General features: G+C 38.4%; 2 protein-coding genes across 3 annotated transcripts in view; both read left to right on the forward strand.

Annotated features, from left to right (window-relative positions):
- Nucleotides 1–1,334: 1,334 nt before the first annotated feature.
- LOC103706873 (catalase isozyme 1-like) lies at nt 1,335–7,207 on the forward strand. Of its 2 annotated transcripts, XM_008791133.5 has the most exons (8): nt 1,335–1,629; nt 2,203–2,299; nt 3,828–4,105; nt 4,737–5,513; nt 5,594–5,683; nt 6,546–6,613; nt 6,703–6,796; nt 6,967–7,207. In XM_008791133.5, the coding sequence occupies exons 1-8, from the start codon at nt 1,615–1,617 to the stop codon at nt 7,024–7,026; spliced, it is 1,479 nt and encodes a 492-aa protein (XP_008789355.3). In that variant the 5' UTR covers nt 1,335–1,614; the 3' UTR covers nt 7,027–7,207. The 2 variants fall into 2 exon arrangements, with proteins under 2 accessions (XP_008789355.3, XP_038979786.1); XM_039123858.3 differs by lacking the exons at nt 6,546–6,613; nt 6,703–6,796; nt 6,967–7,207 and adding an exon at nt 6,153–6,326.
- A 1,419-nt stretch (nt 7,208–8,626) lies between these two features.
- ATSAC1B (Phosphoinositide phosphatase family protein) overlaps nt 8,627–27,105 on the forward strand; it is a 52,649-nt gene continuing 34,170 nt past the window's right edge. The window contains exons 1-6 of the mRNA XM_039123856.3: nt 8,627–9,135; nt 9,990–10,154; nt 15,046–15,129; nt 21,062–21,189; nt 21,271–21,362; nt 23,743–23,800. Of these exons, the coding sequence (XP_038979784.2) occupies nt 8,916–9,135; nt 9,990–10,154; nt 15,046–15,129; nt 21,062–21,189; nt 21,271–21,362; nt 23,743–23,800 (747 nt within the window). The 5' untranslated portion in view covers nt 8,627–8,915. The remainder of the gene's footprint in view (nt 9,136–9,989; nt 10,155–15,045; nt 15,130–21,061; nt 21,190–21,270; nt 21,363–23,742; nt 23,801–27,105) is intronic.

Genomic DNA, 27,105 nt, shown 5'->3' on the forward strand with positions numbered 1-27,105 from the left:
AGCCTGATCCATTCGACCGTGCAGATATAAGAATCGGCTCGGAATGAGAAAAAAGGCACTTGGTCAGTACGTGCGACGAGAGAAGAAGACACCCGATGGGAATTTCCTTCTTTGTGGACTTGTCAGAAAGAATCTAACATTGAGACGGACTCCGACATCCTTTCGGCTCCATTTAGAGCTCTTCCCCTTTTGATCCAACACCGAAGACTCAAGCCTGGACTTGGAGTTTGTCCAAATTTTCATCTGCACATCGTCTGCCAGCGCTATATTAAAACACCACCTGAAACTAGGTAAAGATTCCAAAATCTTTAATTAATCCTTCTCCACACTCTTCTTGATCCCTAAATCATAGTTTCTGGTCAGATTGTCACTGGGTTTGGTTGGAAAGAAGGGGCCGTTCTAGATTGAAATTTCCAACTTCATTTTCTTTAATTTTTTCCTTCTATGCCGATCATTGCCGCCGACTTGCCAATTGTGGAACCTTCGACTGTGCCACCGTGGCCAACACCATTGCCGACCATAACTAGGGCTGTTAACGAGCCGAGCCTGAGCCTGGGAGAGTTCGGCTCGGCTCGTTTCACAAAAGCTCGGGCTCGATAACAAGCTCTATATTGAACTCGAGCTCGGGCTTGTTTGGCAAAGCAAAGTCTCGGGCTTAAGCTCGTAAAGCTCGTTTTAATTACGAGTCCGAGCTCGAGCTCGGGCTCGATAACAGGCTATTTTTCTCTATATGGTCAGATTTTTATGAATTATGGTGCTGAAATAAGATTTTTCAGCGGAAGACTAGAGCTCGTTTGGGCTCGTGAGCTGCTCGAGCCTGAGCAGCTCGGCTCATTAACAGCCCTAACCATAACCACCAATGGGCCGTGAGGCCTCCTCTATTTTAGAAAGGGGCGGGCGTTTGCTTCCTTTTTCTTTTTTCCCCCTCGAAACCAAGAAAAAAAGAAAAAAAAATAAAGGGAGAAAGAGATAATTCTTTTTTATTTTTTTTCTTTTTATATAACCGTGTCGGAGCCCAGAGGGTTAACGAGCCGAACCCACGGATGGGGAGGATATGAGTAAAATCGGCCGGCATGCCCAACACACGGTCATTTCTGTCCTCATCAAACATTCTCCCGGTAGGGTGGGGCCTAGTAGAGGCTGCTACTTGTGGGTGAGTTTATCCCTTCCTCCATCCTTTCCCTTTTTCAAAGCAAAAAAAAAAAAAAAATACAATCTACCAATGGATGACAGGATAAGTCTAATCCGAGTGTTCCGCACGTTCATCGGAACCTAATTCTAGAAACTTGCGAGATATCGGCAATTTATCGGAAATGGCGGCGGTCCGATGCAACGAAGATCATGTATCAAGATTCAAGCGTTATGTGCTCCTCCTTTCCATGAACAGACGCCCTCCGGATGAACCGTTGGACGACGAGGACGTCCGCCAGACATTCAGCAGCTGTCACGTACGCAGTCTTTCCTGGTGGGCCCCGTCCCAGTAATTACCCGCCCTTCCAGTTTACATAAATCCCTCCTCCCGGTGCGAGAAGCTCGCCGACGAAACCGCGGACCGCGCGAAGCTCCTTCTAATCCCTAAAGAGAGACAGAGAGAATCTAATCCGCTCTCCCTCCATGGATCCTTACAAGGTATTATTATTATTTTTTGAATATTTGGGGAAAGATTTCGAAGGAGATCATCTAGCTGGTTTGATTTGGTTTCTTGTTGATACTCATCTCCAGATGGCGATGGTGGATTGTCTCTTTGTTTGTTTCTTTTATTATTTTATTGTAGTTCTTGAAATATTTCTGATGGTGGATTGTCTCTTTGTTTCTTTTATTGTAGTTCTTGAAATCTTTTCTTAAAAGTTGGGACCTGTCTCATGATTTCTGATGTTTTTAGTGGTAATGAATGATGAGTTTTGCTTTATTGCCAAATGATCACCTCAAAAGGATTGATTTTTTATTTGATTGATAGATTTTGTTTTCATTATAATCTTTTCCTTCTTTGGAGAGGTCTTTTTGTTGATCGATCGGTTATATATCTTTTTTATTGATCTACTATATATCTTTTTTGAACTTTTAGTTTTTATTTGTCTGAAACATTGGGTTTTTGGTCTTATCTTGGGTTTTTTTTTTTAAAAAAAATCAAGATTCAGTTCCTCTGTGTTTGGGGTGATTTGTCTGATTATTAATCTCTTATTTTATTTTGATTTGTTGCAGTACCGCCCTTCAAGCGCCTACAACTCTCCCTTCTGGACCACCAACTCTGGTGCCCCTGTTTGGAACAACAACTCCTCGCTCACCGTTGGAACCCGAGGTAATAAAACATTAGTCTTTGCCATCTTGATTTGTGGGCTTTTGGTTTTTTTCCTTCCCATGATGCCAAATATAATGTTGTAGCTGGAGATATCTGTTGGTTTTCTTGGGCAGAATTGGGATTTATTTTCTATCATTTTATTTTATTTTTTCTTACAAGGTTGCTTAAAATTGACTGTTTGTATCTTTGTGGAATTCAACAATCTGATAGATTATTTAGTTTGTTAAATTGAATTTAAGTAAGGTGAATAAGCTTCGTGCATTGAGAAAATTGGTGGAGGTTTGCATTAATTTGTGTTCAGTGATAGTGATGAAATGCTTGTACTAAATAAAAATCTTTGTTATGCCAATTTATCTTCAGTACTAAAGATGAGAACTTTTCTGTTCTCTGATTAAAAAAAATCAAAAAATTAGTGATGAGATTGCAGTTAAAGCAATTCCAAATGTCATTTCATTTCCATTCATGATATTTACTTTTCCTCTTGCATGAATACTGTGATATCCTAGGTGCAAAGACAAAGCGGGGAGCGATAAGGAGAAATGATGAGAATTTCTGTCGAAGTATTTTATTCTAGGTACTTTCTTGAGGGTTTAGGTTGTAGAAAGTTACTTGTGTAGCTAATCATCATATTCTTTCAATAACTGTAATAATGGCGATAGTGTTTTTTACTATTATGCGAAGGAAAAATATCCTATTGTAAACAGAATACTAGAGTCATCAAGTATGGTAGACGCGTCAACTTAGTATGGCTTTTAATAAAATAAAAGAATGTAGATTCTGTGTCTCCATTGTCAAATATGTCTTGGTTCAGCTATGCTATTTTAACCATATATAAACACAAAATCACTAAAAATCCATGACCAAAGAAGGGTCAAATGTCTAGCTGTGATTAATACAAAGAAAGGAGTCATTTTTAAATGCAGCAGACAGTGTATGACAAGATCAATGACCCTAGATGTATATGTTAATAGAAAATTAAGATCTGAGAATCTCAGGAGTCAATATGTTTCTCAACATTCTTTTCAACAGTTATAGTATAGATTATGGTCATTGGAAGTCCAATATTTTCTGTGTGTTAGAATGCAAGACTGTGTTATTGGCTGTCATTTCTTGATTTATATATATATTTTTAAAGATGTTTGCATGGGGCTTATCTTTGTTAGACAATAAACCTACCATTCTTACCAACAGTTGTTCCGTTAGTGCTTTAATCTTGTCTCTGGGGTATCAATAATGGAAGCCTCAAGAAAATTCAATTTAATTGACTGACAATCCTAAATAATTGGTGGACGGTTTGCTGATTAGTTTATGTAGATTGATACCAACCATAACTGATCAAGTTTGGTGTATTGGTAATGGTTATATAAATCTGGTGTAAATTTGGTGTAGTGTTTGATGGGTGAACCACAATATTTCTCTGTAGATTGAAAGGCAATAATTAGAACACTTATTTCTGTTTTTACATTATATTTTGCTATTTCTTGGTGATATTGTGGTTCAATATTGTTGACGTCGTTTCCTTCTATAGGACCTATTCTCCTCGAGGATTATCATGTCATTGAAAAGCTTGCCCAGTTTGATAGAGAGCGCATTCCAGAACGTGTTGTACATGCAAGAGGAGCTAGCGCCAAGGGTTTCTTTGAGGTCACTCACGATGTTTCTCACCTCACATGTGCTGATTTTCTCCGCGCTCCAGGGGTCCAGACCCCAGTCATTGTTCGCTTTTCGACTGTTATTCATGAGCGCGGGAGTCCTGAAACCTTGAGAGACCCACGAGGTTTTGCTGTGAAGTTCTACACCAGAGAGGTAACATTGCTTTAGCTGCAAATTCAGGAAAATGCTTCCGGTAATAAACTTCTAGCTCTAAATCTCAGTATCCTTTGTCTGCCACATCGGATGCTTAATTTTGTGTTACTATGCATTTCCAAACTGATTATGTTAGAACTGAATGCCATCTTGTTTACTGTAGTGCTTCTTTCACAGCTATTCAAGTAATTAAATGGTTTCCACACTATCATTATTGTACCACTGGTTTTGTTCATCTAGTGATCACTGTAAGATCTTACTTCTATGGAAGGAAAAAGGTGCTTGGTGTGCATACTTTGGTAATATTCTTGTATCATACATTAATCGTAGAAATACGGCAAAATACATGCATGCTAGTTTGCTGTAAGATACCTATGTCCCTTTCTTCTGTAAGCAACATTGAGTTTCAAATAATGACATCTTTTCTTCTCTGTTTAAAAGAGGTGCAACTGTCCTCCTTTTCCTCATAAAGCTATTCAAAAGTACATCTACATATAAAAGCACATATGCATTTATTATAATAACGGTAACCTTTTCCTTGTCCTTGGTTTAAATGTTTGTCGGATGGAACTAGTGATTTTGAAAATAGAGTTGCACTAAAAATTGTTGTGCTATTGTTTATTGGCCTCAGGGTAACTTTGATCTTGTCGGGAATAACTTCCCTGTGTTCTTCATCCGTGATGGAATAAAGTTCCCTGATATGGTCCATTCTCTCAAACCGAACCCAAAGTCTCACATCCAGGAGAATTGGAGGATTCTGGACTTCTTCTCCCACCATCCTGAGAGCTTGCACATGTTTACCTTTCTGTTCGATGATGTTGGTGTGCCAGCAGACTACAGGCACATGGATGGTTCAGGTGTCAATACCTACACTTTTATCAACAAGGAAGGAAAAGCTCACTATGTTAAGTTCCACTGGAGACCAACATGTGGGGTGAAGTGTCTGCTGGAAGATGAAGCTGTGATTGTTGGAGGCAACAACCACAGCCATGCCACCAAGGATCTTTATGGTTCGATTGCTGCTGGAAACTATCCAGAGTGGAAGCTTTACATTCAGACCATGGATCCCGATCATGAGGATAGGTTTGATTTTGACCCACTTGACGTCACCAAGACATGGCCAGAAGACATCCTGCCTCTCCAGGCGGTTGGGCGCATGGTCTTGAACAAGAATATCGATAACTTCTTTGCAGAGAATGAGCAGCTTGCTTTCTGCCCGGCAATCGTGGTGCCTGGAATCCATTACTCAGATGATAAGCTGCTTCAAACAAGGATTTTCTCTTATGCTGATACTCAGAGACACCGTCTGGGGCCAAACTACCTGATGCTTCCTGCTAATGCTCCCAAGTGTGCTCATCACAACAACCACCATGATGGGTTCATGAACTTCTTGCACAGGGATGAGGAGGTAGTCTTTAATTTCTGTTTGGGGGCCTGAGATTCCATTATTATATCCCTTCATTTTCTTGTTTTTGTGTTGTTTTCCAGGTGAATTACTTCCCTTCGAGGTATGATCCTGTTCGACATGCTGAGAGGTTCCCGATACCATCTCGCATTCTTACTGGAAGGCGTGAAAAAGTATGTGCCTGTCAATATATCTGCCTGGACCGTATGCTTCTATCATTTTTCCTAAGATAATGAACTGTTATGCTGCTATAGAACGTTAAGTACTGCTTCTATACCCAAAGCAAGCTATTCAAACTGCATCTATAAATAACTATGCTTTATTAACTTGAAATGGATACTGTTCCAACTTTAACTGTCCAAAAAAGAACATTTTTGTGCTGTCAAGTCCGAGTGTCGATCTCTGATAGAATTTTAAGATAGATAGCACATTGAAAGGAAGGATGCCCCTTTCCTTTGATTCATGCTAAAGTATAATGCATTCCTCTTTTCTTCAGTTATACCATAAGAAAATAACTAAATGTCTTGAAAGAGTGTTTAATGCTTCATTAGATTGTTTAAGTTTAACAAAAAATAACCATGTTTGATGTTTCCCTGGTGCTTAAGTGAGTTAACTAATGTTATTCTCTATTGGTAATTACAGTGTGTAATTCACAAGGAAAACAACTTCAAGGATCCTGGAGAGACATACTGCATCTATAAATAACTATGCTTTATTAACTTGAAATGGATAATATTTCAACATTAACTGTCCAAAAAAGAACAATTTTTTGCTGTTAAGCCTGAGTGTCGATCTCTGATAGAATTTTGAGATAGATAGCACATTGAAAGGAAGGATGTCCCTTTCCTTTAATTCATGCTAAAGCATGGTGCATTCCTCGTTTCTTCAGTTATACCCTAAGAAAAGAACTAAATGTGTTGAAAGAGTGTGCAATGCTTCATTAGATTGTTTAAGTTCAACAAAAAATAACCATGTTTGATGCTTCCCTGGTGCTTAAGAGAGTTAACTAATGTTATTCTCTATTGGTAATTACAGTGTGTAATTCAAAAGGAAAACAACTTCAAGCAGCCTGGTGAGAGATACCGCTCTTGGGATCCTGACAGGTTTGCACTCCTAGATGACATTTGACCCTCAATGATGCATGCATACCTAATACACCGGGCTCATGAGTGAGTATTTTATTTCTTTCTAGGCAAGGGCGTTTCATTCGCCGGTGGGTCGAGGCACTGTCTGACCCTAGGGTCACCCATGAAATCCAGAGCATTTGGATCTCCTACTGGTCTCAGGTTAGTCTTCCTCCCATCTCCTGCTATTCATATTCATCCATGCGATTTCTACATCCTGGCATGCTTTCATGGAGGGTTCTATCGGATGATGAATTTTCTGCGCTAAGCTTATTAGCTTTTTGCATTAATGAAATGATATAATTCTGATTGAAGTTATCTATGGGATGCAGTGTGACAAGTCTCTGGGACGGAAGATAGCAACTCGTCTCAATGTCAAACCAAGCATGTGAGATGATGCACTATGGGCAGTAATTGGTCTTGAGTGATGGTATAATATAGAGAAGGGAGTTGTGGTATTCACATAGAAACTGATGTTAATCTTAGCAAAACATGGGTCTACTTATTGTACTTTTTGTGTAATAATGTAATAATAATATGCTATGCACACTGAAGGAGTGCTTTTAAAGGCTACTTTATCTTGTTAATATTTATCCATGCTTTAGTTGCTGATATCTACAGCATTGATTTCGAACAACTATTCATAGTTTCTAGAGCTCCTTGTAAGGCTTGCAGGCAAACTTTTTACCTAGAAAAAAAAACTCTTTTGGTATTGATGTAATGCGTGGGACTCTCTCTGTGATGTTGTATGGATTAACTACTATATTAGGAGCTGTTGTTCAAATAGGATTTTGGAACTTCCACTATTTTTTTTCCACTTTTGCCCTGTTTTCTTCTTTCCTACAACCCATCTCAGATTCATTTCCCCTCATCTTTTTTCCTACTGTTATAGGTCGCAGTCTTCAAAATGCAGATGTGTGTGTGACTGTGTGAGAGAGAGATCAAACTTGGATACGTTAGCTACTTATACCATTTGTTGCCCAATTTTTGTAATTGCTAGGCATGTTCTTTTTTAAATAGGAGGGAGTTTTACCTGTATATAAGTACCTGGGTTAGTCTAAGATGTGAGGATTCCCACCTATATTATGGGTGAAATCTTGAGTGGTAACACTATTCATGACTTGAACCTGTTTGCTAGGCATATTTTATTTTGGTAATTGCATACTCATATTTTTACAATCAAGCAAATAGAGTATTGGACATAGCTGAATTACTTGAATGTGAGCAGGAAGCTCAACCCAATAAAACTTAGGCGAAAAAAGAAAGTTACAAACTATAAGGCCATTCTTTGGTTGGCAGATATCATGAAAAAGCGGGCCAACTTTTCTATCAACTAACTTACCTATTTTTTTATGCTTCCCTAGATGGGTTAGTTGTCTTCACTAAAATAATCATATAAAATGGGGTAAGTCATTTTTCCATCATTCACTAAAATAATCTTTGTATTATTCCTAACATACCACTAACACTAATATTATTATATTATATTATATTATATTATTATAAAATAATATACAAATATTATTATATATTTTTATTATAAATATATAATATATGTACATTATAAATATATATATTATATAAATATTATTTATAAATTGTCAAATGCTGGAGGGTTGTCAAATGCTAGGTTTGAAAAATAGTTTATAAATTGCTCGTTGGAATTGCATATAGAATACCAATTTAGAAAATGGTTTATTGTTTGTCAAAATTATTTTAATAAGCGGTATATCAGTTTTGAAATCCAACTTATAATTTGCTTTTGGATTGTATGTGAAATATTGGTTTCAAAAAATAGTTTGTATATTCCTATTAAGAAATATTCTAATATGAAATATTAATTATGAAAATCCGAACTTTGGTAACAATATAATAATTACCGGCATCAAAATGATGTTCCATTTGTGCTCCCTCCATCGCAATTACAACCAGACCGAGCCCTGACGCACGTGCCACCCCCTCTCTTATCTAGTCTGCTCCCCCGAGTATTCTATATACACTGGCATATTAATCCAGCGACCTTAAAAGCGAATCCAAGATTGTACCAAAAAAAAAAAAAAAAAAAGCGAATCGAAGAAGCATAGAAAAAGAGAGAAGAAAAGGGTACGCGACCGGAAAGCCTTTTTTATGTCCTCCGATCCCTTTCCGCGTCACTTTGCCCGGAAAACCTCTCCCTCGCCACTTTGCCGGATCACGTTCCACGCTTTGCTTTGATCTCTCTTCAAAGCTTTTAAGCTATAAGCGCGGTCTGGTGCATCGCAGTAGACCGCGGTGGCGGTGCATGCTCTCCATCGCCTGGCCCTGCTTCGCTGGCCGCCCTCCCCGCGATCCCCGCACCCTCAGATCCCTTGATCTCGTCCCCCTCCTCTCCTCCCCTATTTATACCCCTCTGTTTGCTCCTCCTCCCTTCGCCGCCTTGCTTCATCGCCCACTCCTCCTTCGCCTTTCTCTCCGGCGACGCCTTCGCGGCCTCCACCGCACCCCGCCTCCTCTCGATAAAGGTAAAGCTGGTTCTCCTCCCTCCCTCCCTCTCTCTCTCTACATCTCGCTGCCTCTTAGGGTTTCTTCTTTGGGGATCGCGATCTTTGGGTTTGTTGGGGAAATCGCGGGGGATTCTTGATGGGCTTACCGTCTTTTTTTGAATTTGACGGTTTCCTCTTTGGGGATCCCGATCTTTGGGTTTTGTGGGGCAATCGTGGGGATTCTTGATGGGCTTACCGTCTTTCTGGAATTTGCTCTCTCTGATTAAGATATGACTTGGATTTGGTTGTATTCTTGGGATTAGGTGTTGTTCGGTTATAGATGTGCAGTTAATTCTTGAATGTGGTGTGGAATTCTGAGATTGGTCTCTTGTTCGAATTTTATGTTTCCTGATGAGATCGTATGCGGATTTTGAGCCGCCGGAACCAGTATGGAGTCAATAAATGCTCCCGATTTTAAGAGAACTTTGAAATTTGGAACTTTCGCTGTATACACTAATTCAGGTTGATATTCTTTTTTTCTTTCTTTCTTTTCTATGCTAGGCTGACAAAGTTAAATTCATGAGACTCTTTTTTTGGTTTGGCTTTTTTGTAATGTTTATTGTGTTTTCAGTTTGAAAAATTCGGTCTTCTTTTAGTTAAGACCTTATACTGAAAGCGACCTGAATGTTTACTATATCCGAAGTAACCCTGCTGAATTATTCGCCATTTTTTTAAAATTACAATGGCAAAATCGTTTTATTTCAATATTGCATTTTTTCCACCTATTGTCGTTTTTACTCATGTTTGAGTTCTTTGATTTGCCAATTCCCCAATAATATAGTTTCTGAGTATCTGATTGTAGGAAGTCTTGATGATTTACCATATTTCCTCAGAAAATCCAAATATGGATGAGACGGAGAAGTCACATTCTGAGATAAAACTCTATTCAAGGCTGAGATTATGGGAATTTCCAGACAAGTACATCTTTGAGCCTGTTGATACTGTTGCTGATTCATATTTGGCAGTCAGTCGTGCTGATGGATCAATGAACTTGATCGGTTTGTCCTTCCTTTACAATGTCTCATGTCAAATTTCTCTGCTAAGATTCTTTAATAACTTCTCAGGAATGGGACTAAGGATGCGCAAGGCATGGGGAAGGGCAGAGGGGTTAGACATATATATATGTGCATACTAATGTGTAGATATGAATGATATGTATCATAGATATTGTATGTGTACATATGTATGTGTATCTTGAAAGTAGAGGTTGCAAGTCATGATATTCAAACTTCGCCAACTTATGCTTCTTCTCTGGCTTCCATTTTTGTGCTGTTTTCAACTATGATTGGTGTAGAGCATTACATTTCTTTCATTTAGATGCATTAGTCATTCTCGCTCACTCTCTATTTTTTTTTCTCGGTTTTGTTAGTACTCGTAGCTTCCACTTGTATTTATATAATTACATTAATGGTCATTGAGAGATTTTCCTTCTGAAGGGCAAATCTCCTTGAAAAAGAAGTGGCTTGACCCTAAAAGAAATTCCTATAGGTGCAGATTTTGTATTTGTGCTGTTTGAATTGAACAAGAAACATCATGCTGCATGGTGCCTGAAGGTGGAGTCTATTCATGGGGATCACATGGAGATGGTCTCACAGAGTATTTGTTGATTTGTTTTTCTGATTGGTGTTTGTTGATCACTGTTATGTTGCTTCTGTCATGGAAATTAACAAAAGGGCCGAATTGAAGCATTAATGTTTTTTTTTGTTTTCCGTAACTAAGTTAAAGTCTATTTTAGGTTTGTAATACAAACCTATTATTGGTGTCATTTGACACAAGTATACAAGGATATTCTATAAGGGAATTTATTGGTTGATTGGAACCTCAATCATTCAGCTCACGTATAGTGGAGTGGGTGTTCTCTCTATCAAATTCAAAAGCCAAGCTGGTGTTTTTTTTCTTTTAATATTTACTAATGTATATTCATGTAAATTCACCTCATATGTAGATCCACTTCTAAAGGCAACAAACTATATTCATTACACGTTTCAAAACCCTAGGGAGATTCTTGACCTACATGTGGTGACATGAGGACTTTCATAACACAGTTTGACTCAAAAATGAATTGGAATTTACCTATAGCTTTGGTATAGTGGTCTTTAACTCCTAACCAGGGCTACAAGCAACCAACTAGAGTTTCTTGTGTTTCTCTAAAACTCACCTTTTAAATAATTCAGAGATTAAAGAATAAGCACTAGATGCTTGGTTGCAAGCTTATTACTAAAGGTGGCAGTTGTAGAATCTAGACTCAAAACGGATTAGAAAATAACTGACTGTCAACATAACTGATTGGGTCGGCTTGGTGTAATTAGAACATAATGATAATTGTGACTATCATTGCTTTTACTCATGTTGCTTAGGTACTGCCCTTCTCTTTCTAGATCCCTCGGCATATATTCAAGCATTTTATCTCTCATAAGGGCCTACATAGATCTTTGTTGCGCATGGTTGTACCATTTGAATATGTGAAATAATTTCTCTTTCTCTAATTGGTGCCACTTATGCTTTCTCTAGCATAAATATAACTTGCACTATTTTCCCAATTTTATCACACATTCATTTCAAATTCTCAACCTTCTCATATCTGCCACCTTTTGTTTTCTTTTTTTTTTTTTTAATATTTTATGATGTAACACTTTGAACTATACAACAATAGGGACTGTATTGCAGCATTGTATTTTTTTTTTCCATAATCGTCAAAAGCACCTATCCACTTCATCACCCAACCACATTGATGTTGTTAGTTATGACTTCATCAATCTCTTAATTCATTTGTATAATTGATTGAAAAATAAGAAACTATTATGGTATCTGTTGGCAATCGGCCTCATTTTCGTTGCTACTGCCGCTGAAACTACATAGGTTTTGAGGCTTTCAAACATCATCATATTGCTTTTAAACTTTTGTAGGATTTCATCCATATTTCTAGTTTAACCATGTTATATTTTCATTAACTGTTCATGGGTGCATAACGTCTATGATGGTATATCTTCTTCAATATCAGGAATAAGTTTATAGTTGACTGTCGTAAACAAATGTGCTTGTGTTGGCCTTTGGTGTAATCTTAAAGAGTCTGAAAATTCACTTGTCTAACTATTGATGCTTGTAATCTTGTGTATCTGAAAAGTCACTCATTTCTCCATAAATAGTGCTTGTAATTTTGCTTCGATACATATGTCATCTTTCAAGGAAGTGCAAATACTTCAGATCACATGTTGTGTCTGTATCATATTCATTGTGGATATAGATGCTTATCAGATACTTCTCACATACGTGTTTGATGGTTGGGTTCCGTATCTTACTTTTCAAAATTGCAAAAAGAAAACACTTCGGATTCTTCATGGATACACTTTAGATACTTCCTTGATAACTTAAAAAACTGGGGGGAGGATTACTTTTGTGGTCCATGAAGTTAATTTTAAAGATACTAAATATGGATTATGGTCTACAAAATAATGAATAAAAAGTTAATGCTACCATATAAAGTATGGACTTTGTTCTTTTGATAGCCTATTATGCTTTATGGATGCTTTTTATATACGTGCACATATTTATGTATATATATGCATGTAAGTATATATTTATGCATTCATATATACAAATATGTACATATACATTCATGTGGATACATATATAAACATATATACATATATACATATATACACCCACAAACATATTTATTTACATACATAGAGATATACATATGTATACATATTTACACCCTATATACATATACATAGGCTAGCTACAAGTATATACATATCTACATATATACACATATACATACATACATATATACAAATGTGTACACACACACACCCACACACCCACCCACCCACGCATATGCAGATATACATATATGTACATCTATATATATACACGTAGATATACATATATGTACATGTATAGTACACACATACATACATACCTATATGTATGTATGTATTTGTGTATGTATATGTACATATAGTATGTATGTATGTACGTTTGTCCACATGTGGATGTGTACACATGTACCCATGTGTGCACATATGTACAGATGTACACATATGTATGCATATATACATATGTATATATATGTATACATGTATATGCATATACATAGATATACATACATACATGTGCATATTTATACATACACACGTGTACATGCATAGATATACATATACCTGCATATATATTACACACACATGTGTGTATATACATGTATATGCTTATACATATCCACACTTATATATAAATACACACACATATAGATGTATCTTTGTGGTATTGTATCCTACTTTTTAACAGTTGCCATATCGGTTGTTTGGATTGTGTCATATCTGTATCCGTGCTTCCTAGACATCTATTTTCATTGTATGGCTAATTCACACCATCGACAATACCCCACGATGTGATTCCTCTTTAGTATTACATCATTGCAAAATATCACATGATTAATAACTTTGCATCTTAACATGGTTGTTAGCATAGTAAAAGTACTCTAAGATTTTGAAAGTATTCTTGATTTTTCCATGGCATTTTTTGAATTCCTCTATTAACAAACTGCTAATTTTTTTTACATATTATTCATAGATTTATTTTTTTTTCATGAATTGTTCACAAATAATTTATGAAATCTTTTTGAGTTCCAACTTCTTAATGCTATATATTGTTGTTGATGTTCCCGTCGATTTATTGTTTTTGCCTCTTGCATGCTTGTTTTCATTTGAATATGTACACATATTTACATAACGTTGCATTCCTTTTTTGTTATTCAATTTATTTATCATTTTTTTTGCTTCTAATTCTTTTTAAACTTTTGGTAATTTTCCATGGTTTATATGTAAATGTTTATACGTGGTTTGCCGAACTTGGATTGGAGGGCGTGTTGGTCGGTGATCGGTTTGGCATAGTGCTGTTTCGAGGCCTACCGACAAAGAGAGAGCGAAAGAGGGAGGGGGAGAGGGAGAAGGAGAGAGAGGAAAAGAGGGATGGATAGGGAGGGAGGGAGAGGGATAAGGAGGAAGGGAGGGACAGGGAGAGGAGGGAGGAAGGGAGAGAGAGGCCGAGAGAGAGGGAGAGCTTGGAAGCCGTTGTTGAAACATGGATCTCTTGTTTTGTTTCCAAATGGGGATCATTTTTTTATTTTGCCGATTTCGAATTGAAGTTGGAAAATCAGTTCAAAATTGGCAAAATAAAAAAGGAATCCCCTGTTTCAAAATGAAATAGGGGATCCCTATTTCAACGAGAGCTTTTGAGCCTTCCCACCCTCTCTCTCGGCCTCTCTCTTTCTTCGTCCATCTCCCTCCCTCCCTCCCTTCTCTCTTCCTCTCTCTCCATCTCCTTCTCCCTTCTTTTCAAACCAAGGTAATGAACCTTGTTGGTAATCAACCTGTTCATTTCGGCATGCCCCCGAACCAGCCGGTTTGGCATGGTTCAGATAACCTTTATACATGCGCTTATATTCTTTCTTTTTTTCTTCAATTTCTTTATCATTTTTTGCTTTGGATTCTTTCTAAACATATTTGACTGTTTTGCTAACTTACTTACTTTGTACTTTTTAGGTATCTATGTACCAGTATTCTTTTTTCCATATTGTTGTCTTGGTATTGTGTATTTATTTTTAAGTACATGCACAATCTCTCTCTCTCTCTCTCACACACACACACACAAACACACACGTGATTGCATGCATGCGTGCACATCACAAGAAACCCTCGCACCCCCTATCTTGTAGATTGGTCTATTCCACTACTTATGTTACATTATAACGTAGTGAATATTAGCGTTTTGCACTAATTCTTTGTTTATTTGGACTTTATTAGTTATTTCATGAGTATTACTGTTTTTTAGTTTTCATTTCAGCAGTCAAGGTGGTTTACCAAGTTTGCTATTTCTATCGAACAGGAGAGCTTCCACAATGTGGTCCTGTGCAGTCTCCAAATGTTTGCACTGTGTTTGGCATTATTGGAATGCTGAAGCTTTTAGTGGGCAAGTGAACTGTTATCTACCTCTATCTTTTATTTGTGATTCAAAATTTAATTTGTCTCGCAATTCACCAAGAAATGCAGGCTAATCGTACAATAAGTTAAGAACAATTAGAATTCTTGCTTGTTGCGAATGATGGTTTGGCTCAGATAAATGAAAAGGACTCACTTAATGGAGAATTAAGATTTGTAATATATGTGATGAACAAATTTATATGAGTATTTGCGTACAGTTTAAAAGTAACTCAGTAGGTTTGACCTTTTTTTATCTATTGTGTCAATGTATAATTGTTCTTCATGATTGAAGTATAGTGATGTACAGAATTGTAAGGAAAGTAAAGGAAGTGGGGCTTAATGGTGTAAGAGTTCTTTATTTCCGTAAGTTATCTGTTCTGAATACTCTAATTATCTTAAATCTAGTACTTAGGTAAATATGTTGCACGTGAAGAATAGATCAAGATGTTTTCTGTTGGATGAGATCGGATTTCTGCTAGTTTAAAAGACCATTAGTGGCACTGTGGCAGTATACATGGAGTATACACTGCTAGCTTAAACGATTGTCAGTCTGTTGATGGTAAACGTCCTCTTATTCTTTTTATTTCCTGCTTCTTATGATGTTACATGCAAATATGGAACTAATTTCTATTTGAATTCAACAAAAATATTTAAAGAATTTGAATTCCATAAAAGAAACAGTTGACTTCCTAGCTTGGGAACAGAGATTATGATTTGTAAGGATCAGGTCAAAATAGTGACATTATATGCTTTTGTATTTCTCAAATCTTTAAGAGCTCAGAAATTGTATCATATTCAAACATTGTTAGACTCAAAAGTCAAAAGTGCAGTAACCATATCTTATATCCTAGCTTTGAGAACATCTGATCCAATATGGTGCTAATAGAAAGATTCATAATCAGTTTTTTCCCTTTCTTTATACATGTTGCCTTGTTACATTTGTAATAACCAATCTTGGTAATCAACCCATGGTTATGAATTGGTGGTCTTGGATCTCATGATTGTTCAGTAATATCATTGTTCTTGTTCAACTAATTGAAATTCTGTCATTGTTTGTACCATACGAGTTTCTTGGGATCCTTCAGCACAGAGTTGATGTTCATTATATGATTGAAGATGATGAGATCCATGTCTGCGTCATTACTGCTCGTCAGTCTGGTGGAAATTTGTTTAGACCAAGGTCCGCCGTACCGGTCCGGATCGGCGTACCGGTGGCCGGCTGGACCGGTACGGTACCGGTCCGGACCGGTACCGTACCGGCCGTTACCGCGAGCCAGACTTTTTTTTTTTTTTAATGTTGTCTCTGTTGGATCTTAAATTGAGTGAAAATTGATGTTTTTTTATTACTTTTTTCATGATTTTTGATATTTTCATATTTAAATTTAGGGTTGAAATTTGAAACATATATGATGCATGATTGCATGTTATGTTTTCCTCCCGTTCCAAATGATAAAATCATACACATAAAATATCTTCAAATTAAGATACAATCATTTACATACATTTAAAGTACTCTAGGATATCTAAAATCGGAACGAGTGCCGATGGCTCTCGTAGATATCTGGATCATAAGTATAATCAGGAGGAGGCAAATCAACCCAATCAGAAGGAACGCGCGCCAGGTTATAAGAACTGTCGGATCTCTCGCTCACGCTCTGGCTCTGAGAGGTGTCCTCTGATTGTGTAGGGGCCCATCCAAATATGGCGGAAGCAAAATCCATTGCACCATATCCATATTCGTCAGGCTGAGGCTGTGGATAATAGAATCCGTATCCGTATGTTGTCGGATCTGCAGTCGTATCCTGTCTTCCTGAACGACCTCGAGGAGCCCGTCTTCTATATCCAATAATATCCTCACGAAATCTATCAGGTGGTCGACCGTGGTCCGTATCCTGTGTAGCACCCATAAATTGGGACTCACCGGTGAAATAAAGACCACCCTCCGGCTGTGTCTCATGAGTACCATACTGTCCTCCGCTCCCTCCATGGCTAGAAGATCCATCACCACCAGAACCTTCATCGCTGCTAGTCCAAGTCTCTTCCTCGACACTCTCCATTGGGATTCTTTGTTTTCCTTTCCTGGCCCTCTCTGTCTGGCTCCCCTGTGCCTGCGGCTGATCAGCTCTGGGAGTGCGTGGAATATTGCGCTCAGCCCATTGCTCTGGATCGACCCCAGCTTCGGTGGCTATGAAAGTAGCTGGTCGTGGAGGCGATCCTGGCTCGTCAAGCTCGGGCTCCTGCTGCTGGCCTACAAGCCAGCCGAGTAGTGGATCATCGTCATCAGCGGTGAAGGACCCGTAAATCGGATCTGTATACTTGAGCTCCACTTCCTCCTGGATGCACTTTAGCCTCAACCGCAAATTGTAATGCACATAAACAAGGTCGTTGAGGCGCTTTTGCGTCAAACGGTTTCTTTGTTTGCTGTGGATAAGGGCGAAGGTGGACCAATTGCGCTCACATCCACTAGAGAAGACTGTTTGGGAGAGGATCCGGATAGCTATCCGCTTTAGATTTCTCGCGGATCCGCCAAAATGCACCCACCATTTAGCTGCAAAAATATTTATGAAAATTACATATATGATAGTTCCATAATAGTAACTAAGTAACACCAGGTGAATGTTTTCCTGATGTGTCACGTACCTGGATTCATATTGTGTTTGCTGACGACAGCCGCTCGTTGGCCAAAACTGTAGCTGCCCTCTCTAAATAATTTGCTCTGTGAAAAATAAGCATAAGAAAACCATGTTAATAATTGAAGATGCTGATATACTTACACATGCTGGTAATTACTAAATCATAATTACCTCTTCAAGACATTGGGCCGCTTTTTCTGGATCTGCCTCCATCTTGTAAATCACATTACGCAAAGCATCCAGAAGTGTTTCATCCATACCAATTCCATCTATGCTGTACTGAAACCGGGGGTTTAGGTAGTATGCTGCACATATACGAGACTATCTTAGCATAATTATATAATTATATCCATCACTATAATTGTCACTATAATTATATCTTAGTTTACCTGCTAGATGTAATTCCGTACCCATTTGCGCTCCCCACCGTTGCTCAATGATGTTGATGTATGACCGGCCATGTGCTGGATCTGCCTCCATAATCTGATCCTTTGCCTTGACCATCATGTGATACAAAAACCCCATCTGGGGGTAGATCTCGCTATCTACGGCCCGCAGCACTTCCTATAATGGTTTGATAGCCTTGACTATTGTAGTAGCCCGCTGCCAGAATGGCTGTCTCGTCACCAAGTCTTCTATCTTGCTCCCTTCAGTGCCGGCATAAGAATATCTACTATCATACCACTCGGGACTGGCAAACATCTGACGTAGGGCTCCTCTCTTCTCGAGTATGCTATCAAGTGCGATGAAGTTGGTAGCAAACCGTGTGACTCCTGGTCTCAGAATCTCTCCCCCTGCATACTTTCTCATCAATGAAAGAATCCAGTTATGGTTATAAATATACCTCGTAATGCGTTGGGCTGTCTCCACCGTTTGTTGCACCCTACGGATCTTTCCAATGTCCATCAACATAAGATCGATACAATGTGCAGCACATGGGGTCCAGAAAATATGTGGCCGCCGCTCCATCAAGACCTGCCCAACAGCCTTATATTGCGGCCCATTATCAGTGACGACCTGCACGACATTCTCTTCTCCTACCAGATCAATCACATCCTCCATAAGTTTCAGCATGTACGAGGTGTTGTGCACATAAGCCGAAGCATCAATCGACTTGTGGAAGAAGGTCTTAGCATCACAGTATGTCAGGAAGTTGATGATGCTCCGCCTGGTCGGACCGGTCCAACCATCGCACATGATGGTTAGTCCATATATGGGCCACTTGCTCTTGTAGGAGTCAATCCAATTCTCCAGCTCCTCCTTATTGTTGTCAAGAAGCTCACCGTATATATCCTTCGGGCCTGGAGGAGCTACACCGGGACCGGCAGCTTGTATGGCGGCAATGGCAGACCTGTAGTATGTATTGTCTGCCACATTCGCTGGGATGTGGCTGAAGTGAAACCAGGATCCAATAGCTCGCCACATAGTTTTCTTCTTATCCTTCATCCACATTGTGTCTACCCTCTGCTGCCTTGAATCTCTACTGGGGAGAGCATGCGGATCTACATCATGAATTGTCGCTCCTTCTGGAATTCCTCTAGATGACTTCTTTCGGCTACCAAAACTACCCAGCATAGATGCAATCCGGCCACGTTCTTTGCCGACGCCCTCCCTTACTGAAGTTGTCCTCAAAAACTCTGGATCTTGTCTAGGGCTTCGAGAACCGCCGCCCGACTCGTATGCAGAGGGCCCAAATCGAGCCCTATGCCTGGCCACCTTCTCCTGCTGCCACTGATCATCCAGGCTTGCATGCATGGCCGCCTGAATATCTGCCTCCTCCTCATCTAGATCCTCGACCTCCTCTGGCTCCCTAGAGTGATAGGAAGGTGGCTCTGCCGCTTGGCGATCGACCTCCGCCCTCTTCTTGGAAGCCATCTCATTCGCTTCTTTGGCCTCAGCGAGATTCTGCCTCATCAGCACACAAATCTCGTTAGGACAATTTCGGCACGTAGCAACCTCACCGGAATTTCCGGCTAAGTGTTGCTTCAACCTGGTTACCCCTCCTCCCTTGAAAACCTTGTCGCAAAACTTGCATTGAAACTGGTGTCGTTGCCCCTCACTTTCAAGTCTTCGCCCATAAGACCAGCCAATATCACGCTTTGCAGGGTTCGTTTTTCTTGATGGCTCCATTTTTATCATAAAAGGACAACTTATCAAAAAATTAAGCTAATAAAGTAAATTTTTGCATTATCTTATTATTTAAGTAATTTATAAACTATTTTTTTAAGTAAATTATTAACAAAATTAATGAAAAAATATAGGATAAAAAAACCGCACCTTAAATAGTCTCCGCTGGATTTTTTGGGCAGGACCTTCTCCTCAATTTGTGGGCTATCTCTCAAATCTTTCCGTCTCTGATTACTCTTTAGAGACTCACTCCTGGATTTTAGAACCTCAATTTGTTTGGAGTCTGGACAGAGCCTCGTTCGGTTTTTATAACCGAACGAGAGGCTTAAGAAGTGGCCGAGACTCTCGGCCACTTCGTGCTGTTAATCCAAGATTAACAGAAAAGAAGTGGCCTTTCGGCCACTTCTTTCGTTGATTTGATGGGAAACAAGTGGCCGGAGGCCACTTCCTTTGTTTTTTTATGGGAAGGAGTGGCCGGAGGCCACTTCCTTTCCCATTAAAAAAAAAAAAAGCTGTGGCCTGTCGGCCACAGCATCTTTTTTTTTTTTTTTTTGAAAGAAGTGGCCCGTTGGCCACTTCCTTCTTAAAACCACGCGCGGCGCCACGCGGTGGTTTTAGGAACCACAGCGCGAGGCGCTGTGGTTCCCAAAAAAAAAAAAAAAACGTTTTTTTTTTTGGAAAGAAGTGGCCCGTGGGCCACTTCTCCCTTAAAACCACGCGTGGCGCGTGGTTTTTGAAACCATGCGCCGCGCGGTGGTTTTAAAAGCCCTTCGCGCTGTGGTTTCTTAAAAAAAAAAAAAAACCGTACCGGTGCGAACCGGCCGGTTCGCACCGGTACGAGGCCCGTACCGGCCGGTACGGGGTCCGTACCGGCCGGTTCGCAGATGAAAACCGGATAATACCGGTTTTCATCTGTTTCCGGTACCGGTCAAGGACCGGACCGGTTTGTACCGGCCCGTACCGGCCGGTACGGGCCGGTACGGCATTCCTTGGTTTAGACCTTTGCAAGTTTAGCCTGTATGCTGTGTGAGGCGGTCTTGATTTTCTTTGAAGCAGTTTTGACCATCTATATTGAGGGCCGCTGCATCTTCCTTGATTAAATATGTTGCCATTTGAAACCATTTTGATAATGCTCACTAGCTTCTCCGTGATGCACAACAGGGTCATATCTATTAGTGATAACAGAGCGTGAATGTGTTGGATCTTACTTAGGCCATCCTATTTTCAGAGTATCAACTCTGCGGATTCTGCCATGCAATCATTCTCTGAGTAGTTCCCCAGCTGAACAGGTCCAAAGCATTTTCAATTGTATTTTATATTTATTATTTTCCGCATACATCAAACTTAGTCATGTTACTATGTTTTGACAGAAAAAGACGGAAGCAGAATTTTCTGTGCTTCTAAATGCTGCAGAGAGGACTTCTGGTCTGTTCTTCTCCTATGATGTGAACGTAACACTTTGGTGAGTGCTTGTCAATTAATTGTTCACTGTATTGCATTTTGTCCTTTATTCAGAAATAATGCAACTCACATAAATTGTCATATCTTACTGCTCAAGAGCTGTTTGATGTGCTCATATATAGAGAAACCATAACAACCGAACCCTTTGATTGGTTATGTACAAAACAAATGATTTGGACACAGCTAGCTAATGCCAGCAGTTTGCAGATTATGGAGGGCCTGACAATGCTCAGTGTGCTAGCCCATGTAAATGCCATCGTGGCTTGAGTTTCTCCTCTATCTTCTTTCTTTTCTTAAGACATCTTTCTTATTTAGTTTGAACAGGTGTCACATTATTTTTTGTTTTTTGTTAAGGATTCTATCTAACTATATCATAGATACTGAGGAACAACAGTAGACATGAGATAAAGGGTGAAGTGCTTATGTTTATTCCTATTTAAGAAAATACAAAGAAGCAATATGTGCAACTTTTACAAAACTACCATTACTTGTTTCTGTCCTTGATGAAATCCTGCTTTGTTACAAAGTAAATGTCGCTGAACTCTCATTCCAGTTTAAATTGTACCCTAATTGTTAGTCGACTTTGTCTGCTATATCTGTTAGCCATTCCTGTGGCCTGTTCCTGTTAGTTGGGAAAGTTTAACTGTTTAAGCATATTTACATTGGACAGAATCTCTTTATCTATGACATCTGAAATTCTGAAACATAGGAATTGCACAGTTTTGCCTGGTCTTGATTTAACCACTTAACATAGACTTATCATGATAGAATTTCTCGTTGCTTACCATCTGTATTTCCAACAGAAGTATATCTATAACAATGGTTCTTTCCTTCAACAAAATATCTATAGCAACAGTTCCACGATCTGTTCAATGAGTTCTGCTTGCTGTTTTCTGTATCTCTTTGCTACTAATTGTAGCATTCAGAATCTTTGCTCTTACAATGTAGCACAGAAACTGAGGTTCTTATGGGCAATAAGATGTCTTAATTAGTAATGCAATTTCATGAACATTATACTTAACTTGTATATAAAATTTTTAGGGGTCGTTTGAAACTTGAGATTTTAGTTAGATAATTAAAGTATGCAATACCATCAATACATTACATTGTTAAGTCAGTGGAAAATAGATTTATAAAATAAAGTGGGAAAAGAACCTGAACCAAGCATAAAAAAGGAAGACAAGTAGCGCACACAAACATACCCCACTATTTTGTTTCATTTTTTTGAAAGCAAGCGAGTTTCTCTTATGAGAATACTCGAACTGTTACTGGTCCACTTTATTGCATGTAGGGGGTGGCCCAACTAGGTGATTTCATTCAAAACAACTGCTTTTGAATTACGTATGAGTTACTGTTATGGGTACAACACTGAATCCTCATGAAGCTTCGTTTAAGAGATACCAAACCACCGGGAAACACACTTCTATTAACTCCGACTCTCAACTTATGCTGTAATTTAATGTATTTTGATACTGCCATCAGTCTGTTATTTTAGTTTCATGCACCGAATATGTGGAAAATGTCCCACCATGGATGGGCTTCTACTTTTATTGATCATTTTAAGAAACAATGCAATCAAGGAACCTAGGCTGCAAATGGAAGTGATAGTATCCCGAGTGACTTAGAGTCTCATACCTTGGAGTCTTGGACATCATCGAGTAATGTGCTTGGACATGAGACATGAGTGTCCACTGTCAAGGTGTCCAAGTGTCTAGAAGCATCAAACATTGGAATCTCCAAAAAAATCAGACATGACATGTCCTGATAATATGTATGTACATGTGAATATGTATCAATACATGCCTATGAAGACTAAGGAGCGACACCTGTGCTCCTTAAGTTCATTTAATTTGATAAATGCTTGCTATTGTTTATTGGCATTAGGCTCGATAACTTTCATATAGCAGTCACACTAGCAGACATAATGATGATGACATCATATATGATGGTTTAAAGTGTCGAGGAGTGTCATGAAGCATTGGAGTGTCTGACACGTCCAAGAACCTAACATTAGAAGTGACCAGGTGACAGTCATGAAGATCCTCAAAGCCAAGGAGTTTTACAATGTTAAATCAAATACTGTACAATGTTAAGGGTAGCTTGCAGTACAATGTTAAATCAAATACTGTGTTACTAATTTGCATTCTAAGGAATCTAACTCACTCTATGCATATTAAACAGTACCTTCTCTCCAAACAGCTCCTAGACTTGCTTGGTCGAATGATTTTGCTTTATAGTTCCAGCTTTGGTAACTTTTGTGATCCTGTCACAGAAGCCTCACATTCACTTTGTCTCCAATTCATCTTAACCTTTTCATTTATGATCTATCTTTGATAAGATATTTGTCAGTGTATCTTTTCTGATGTTTGATATTGTTGCAGCATGCAGAGGTTGCATGACATGGGCAGTGAATCAAAACTTCTTCCTCTTTGGAGACAGGTTCTTATTTTGTGATCAACATCTATACATTTCTTATAAATCTATGTCAGAATCATAATGCTGCTGTTTACTTTTGTCATGTAAATCTTTTTTTTGATGAATATCATGGAACTTTTTCATGAACCATTGCAAATGTTCCCGGTTCCCATAGAATTTGTTATTCTTGCGGATTAATGATTTCTTAAGTCAATTGCATCTTTCTTAATATTTGAGCTGATTTTCTGTTACAATGAGTATATGATTATTATGGTTTAACTTGGAGCTGAGTAATAGCTTCGGGCTGGGGTGCAAATGAGCCCAGCTGAGCCGAGTACCAGGTTGCGCGGGCTCAGCTCGGCACCTAAAAAAGCTGCTCAAGCTGGGCTTGAACTTGAGCCAAGCATAACATAACCTGCTCAAGCTCTGCTCGAGTAAGCTCTGAGTGGAGCTTCAGTTGAGCCGAGTTGAGCTTTCCCACTACATTTGAACATCACAAGTATTGAGGCTCGCCTCTAAAATGTGTTTGAGCTCAGGTCATTTCCTAGCTGAACTGATCTCAAACAAGCTCTCAGCGAGCAAGCTTGAGCTGCTCATTAACAGCTCGGTTAGTTTTCACCCCTAGCTTCAAGATTATAAATTGTAAACTAAGATATTTTGGTATTTTAAATCATTTCTTTTTTCAAGACTCATCATAGTCGCGCCAATCATTACAGACATTGGTTATGCAATGATTCAAATCATGTGGGACACAGTTGTCTTGGTTTTTCTAGGATAGCCTCTCTTGACACCTAGGATAGTGCTCCACCTCGGCATCTAATTGGATGTCCCATTGGGACGTGAATCACTGCTATTAATAAATGCTAAAGTGCAATTTAATTGTAGGCAAATAAAGGTCATGACAAGGTTCGTTGAATCGGTACCGAGATCTATACCGGTACGATATTGGTTCGGTATTGTACCGACGCATGCACGGTACGAGGCGGTAATCTCTTTTCAGTTTGAATGGTAATCATTTTTTTTGCAATTTTTTGAATAATTTTAAGTGTAATTTTAATGTTTCTTGATGTTTTTTGATATTTGTATCACCTCGATACATCCTAAATGATGCCTCTTGATGTTTTAGAGTGATGCAAAATATAAAATGAATTTATGTGCGACATAAAATATTCTAAAATCAATTAGTGAGATACAAAATATAAAATGATATAATCAATTACATATATTTAAAGTACAACATATATATCGATATCTAAAATTTCATCGAGTAGCAATGCCTTTCGTAGATATCCGGATCATTAGCACAGTTAGAAGGCACATCAGCCCACCCCTCTACAAGCGGCTTTGTAGTCTTGTATGTTCCCCATAAGGAGTGTACTTTGGGTTATAAGTATTCTCAGATCTCTCACTGAAGCTCTGACTTTGAGAGGTATCCTCTGGCTGATAATACGGTTGTGGAGGGGCCCATCCAAATATGCCAGCAGCAAAATCCGACTTGTAAGATGCTCTGGGCTGCGTAGATTAGTAGCCAACGGAAGACGATGTGTCAGACGTACCATATCCATATCCGTATGGATCATAGGCTGCCAATGGCTGCGGATAATATGATCCAGTATACAACTCAAAAATCAATGTCTATGGATCTTACTCCACGTGTGAGGTCATTTGCAGCTGCATTGTGTCCTCCTTAATGATCTTGAGGAGTTCGTTTTCTATATGTAATTGTATCATCGCAGACTCTATCAGATTGTGCACTATGGTCCCTATTCTGTGTAGCATGTGTAAACTAGGATTCATCGGTGAATCGAAAACCACCCTGCGGCCGCGACTGTCTCATAAACGGTGGTCTCATGTCCACTATCTTCTTGACCAACAGATTCATGACCACCAGAATTATCATTTATATATTTTTAATAATTTTTAAATTAAAAAATATGTTTAAATATCATAAATTCAAATATATATATATTTTTACTTCAGAAAATATTTTTGAAATATGTTTTACGTACTAATTTTTCATAATTTTTGATATTAATTATATATTTTTAATTATTTTTAAATTAAAAAATATTTTTTAAATATAAATATTTTAAAAAATTAATTTGAGCTCCGATTCATGTAGAATCCTACAATAGATGCTACATATATTTGTTAGACCCGTGTTATGTATCAAAGGCTACTTATTTCTCAATTTTTTTAAAAATTTAGGTCTATGCAACTATGCGCAAGATTTCATCAAAACTTGAATAAATGGATTAATTTAGCTGGAGATAAGCTTGCATGCCCCTAAGTACGCTTTTGATTTTATATTTTTTTGAAATTTTATTTTATGTTATTTTATTTTTTATCTACAAATATATTTTGAATTTTTAAAAATTTATATATAATTTAAAAATTAAAATTTTTATGACATCGTGTAGATCATCCATAAATCTACAACATATCATAATATCAAGGCAAAATCAAAATTTTTGGCATGATCTTTTCTTATTTTGCAAATTTTAAGGTATTTTTTGGCTTAAAAAACAGAGAAAATGAGATAGGGAAGATGAAGCATGCTTTATTTAGGGTTGGATCTTTCTTCAATTGTGCTAAATCAACATATTTTTCACCGTGGAAAAGGGGGTATTCGGATAGGTTGGGAAGGCCTAAAAATCTTCTAGTTAGACCTTTCGACCAACATAGCCGAATATTCAGTGGTTTGAAGATGGGCTTTCAAGATGGATATTCCTATGGAGAATATTTCAAAAACAAGGGATAAGAAAGGACAGCCTGGAAAGCTAATTATGGACAACTTTTTGAAGTGCTTCAACCAATACATACTCATATCTAGGATGGGTAATAAGCAAGCGGATGTAGTGGTAGCCAAGACATCCATGTTGTCTTTCACTGATGATAATCTCCTTTGCATTATAGGTGTAAGGCAAATTCCAATGCTTGCACATCACTATTTTGTTATAAGCCTTTCACTCTCCCAGCTTGTGCCAACATGCCTAAACTTCTGTTCTAAAACAAAAAAATACTATGCCTCGCGAAGGGAATTTGTTCTAGAAAATGTGTTGTACTGTAGATCTTTTGACAAACCAACCTTAGATGTGATGACACAACACAACAAACCATTCATGACTCATGTAGGAGCATGCGGTGGTCACATTAATGGACATGCGCTAGCTAAGAGAAGTTAGGTTAGGGTACTATTGGCTGGCTTCTTATGGGGAAGGGGAGGACATCATAGAGTTTGTGCGTAGGTGTAAGGAGTGTCAGACTCATGGATTTCATCCATGCCTCTTCAACGTCTTTCATTCATACCTGCTTTCGACCGTCCAATT

The sequence above is a fragment of the Phoenix dactylifera genome, chromosome 3 (assembly GCF_051530095.1).
Source record: "Phoenix dactylifera cultivar Ajwa chromosome 3, Ajwa_hap1_PhDact_Kaust_v1.1, whole genome shotgun sequence".
In the NCBI taxonomy this organism is placed as follows: domain Eukaryota; kingdom Viridiplantae; phylum Streptophyta; class Magnoliopsida; order Arecales; family Arecaceae; genus Phoenix; species Phoenix dactylifera.

Excerpts from the sequence above, each read along its gene's own strand:
- LOC103706873 (XM_008791133.5), top strand. Across the intron at positions 6,614-6,702 it reads CGCTCTTGGGATCCTGACAG|GCAAGGGCGTTTCATTCGCC; the intron begins GTTTGCACTCCT and ends ATTTCTTTCTAG. Across the intron at positions 6,797-6,966 it reads GGATCTCCTACTGGTCTCAG|TGTGACAAGTCTCTGGGACG; the intron begins GTTAGTCTTCCT and ends TATGGGATGCAG.